This window comes from Mesitornis unicolor, unplaced genomic scaffold (assembly GCF_000695765.1).
Source record: "Mesitornis unicolor isolate BGI_N332 unplaced genomic scaffold, ASM69576v1 scaffold888, whole genome shotgun sequence".
In the NCBI taxonomy this organism is placed as follows: Eukaryota; Metazoa; Chordata; class Aves; order Mesitornithiformes; family Mesitornithidae; genus Mesitornis; species Mesitornis unicolor.
Window position 1 is genome coordinate 26,062 of NW_010199550.1, and position 1,502 is coordinate 27,563.

Sequence of the window (1,502 nt, forward strand, 5' to 3'; positions counted from 1 at the left end):
TCTTTTCTGCTTGTTTCGCACCATCCCCTGCAACATTTTTTTTTCTTTTCTTTGAACTCCTGTTTTATAGATTGTAATAAGGAATGGACAGACAGAAAACCAGAATCCTTTACATAATACAGTTGTTCCAAGCATGACTGCAGTGGCCTAATGTATTCCCAGGGGTGTTCTCAATCACCACCAATAGGTAAATTCTTAGAGCAGCTGTTTCCCCTAAGCTACTCAGATGGATTCAGCTCTTCCAAGGGGCAGTGATGCTGCACTTAGACCCCTACAAGCCACTAAGAGCTTCAAGCTCAGCTACATTCATTTGCGCTTCCCCAAGAGACAAGCAGACAAACCTGCAGAGCTAGAAGTGCTGGGGAGCCCCAGAGCTGCACCTCTTGTGCACTTCAGCAAGCCAGATCCCAAACAGGGATGTCACAACCAGTCTCGGGGCTATGGGGTCAGGAAAAGGTGAGTTGGGCACAGTGTTACACCAGATATAAAGGAAGCCAGGCCTGGATTCAGCAATACAGCACAGGAGGACAACTTAACCCAATGAATGCTACCCTGTAGCCAAAGGTACGCTGTGCACAGTTGGCTGCACGGGGCACACAAACACAGCACAAATGTAGTGAAACCCCTGACACCAGAGCACCACAGCTATGTGGCATTTGGAATGAAAAGCACTGCTCAGGCCTCTGAGTTGTAGGCACCTACCCTACCTTCACAAGGAAGATGTGGCTCAGCCAGCACAGGTGAGACACAGCAGCTCAGCAGGGGACAGCAAGGAAGAGCCCCAACCCAAGTGAGGAATTACTGCTGCTGGAGGAGAAGAGGACTCAACACCTCCTCCTTGGACTGATCCTCTGCCACCACCCATGGGACCACCAGCCCCACAGGACCCTTCTTATGGTACCCACCCCAAAACATGAAGATCCTCAGAGCCAGCTCCACAGGGCCCCAAACCCACAAGGTCTGGAAGTCCATAGGGGCAGCCAAACCACAGGGATCCCTAAACTCTACCCAGGGCCAGCTGCAAGCTGCCTGCAAGCTGCCTTAAGCCCTAGATGGCTCCCTACTGCACACAAGAGCCAGCTGCAATGGGCACCTAAATGCCACAGGACTCTTCAAGCCCCATAAGGTGAGCATCCAGGGCACCTCAAACCTAAATCCCAGAGGGCTCCTAAACCCTTGAAAAATGCGTCTAAACCCCACGAAGCCAGCTGCAAGGGGCCTTTCACCCCCAGGGCTCCTAAACCCCTGAAAAATGCGTCTAAACCCCCACACTCCCAACACCACAGCGTTCCCGAAGCCGCAGCCCGAACGAGCGGACCTAAGGAAAGCGGAACAACTCAAAGCTGACCGGCGGCCGAGCCTTTATACCCACACCCGCTCCCTTCCGGGGCGGATCGCGGCGGGGCGGGGCGGAGGGAAGTGGCGGACGGCGGCACCATGATGGCGCAGCGGGCGCTTCCTAACCCTTACGCGGACTATGACAAGTCTTTGGCCACCGGCTA

At 54.1% G+C, this 1,502-nt stretch overlaps 1 protein-coding gene across 1 annotated transcript in view; it reads left to right on the forward strand.

The window, feature by feature from the left end:
- The first annotated feature begins 1,437 nt into the window (after window positions 1–1,437).
- The window catches only part of LOC104544555 (lanC-like protein 1), a 7,190-nt gene continuing 7,125 nt past the window's right edge, over window positions 1,438–1,502 (forward strand). The window contains 1 exon segment of the mRNA XM_010189463.1: window positions 1,438–1,502. Coding sequence (XP_010187765.1) covers window positions 1,438–1,502 — 65 coding nt within the window.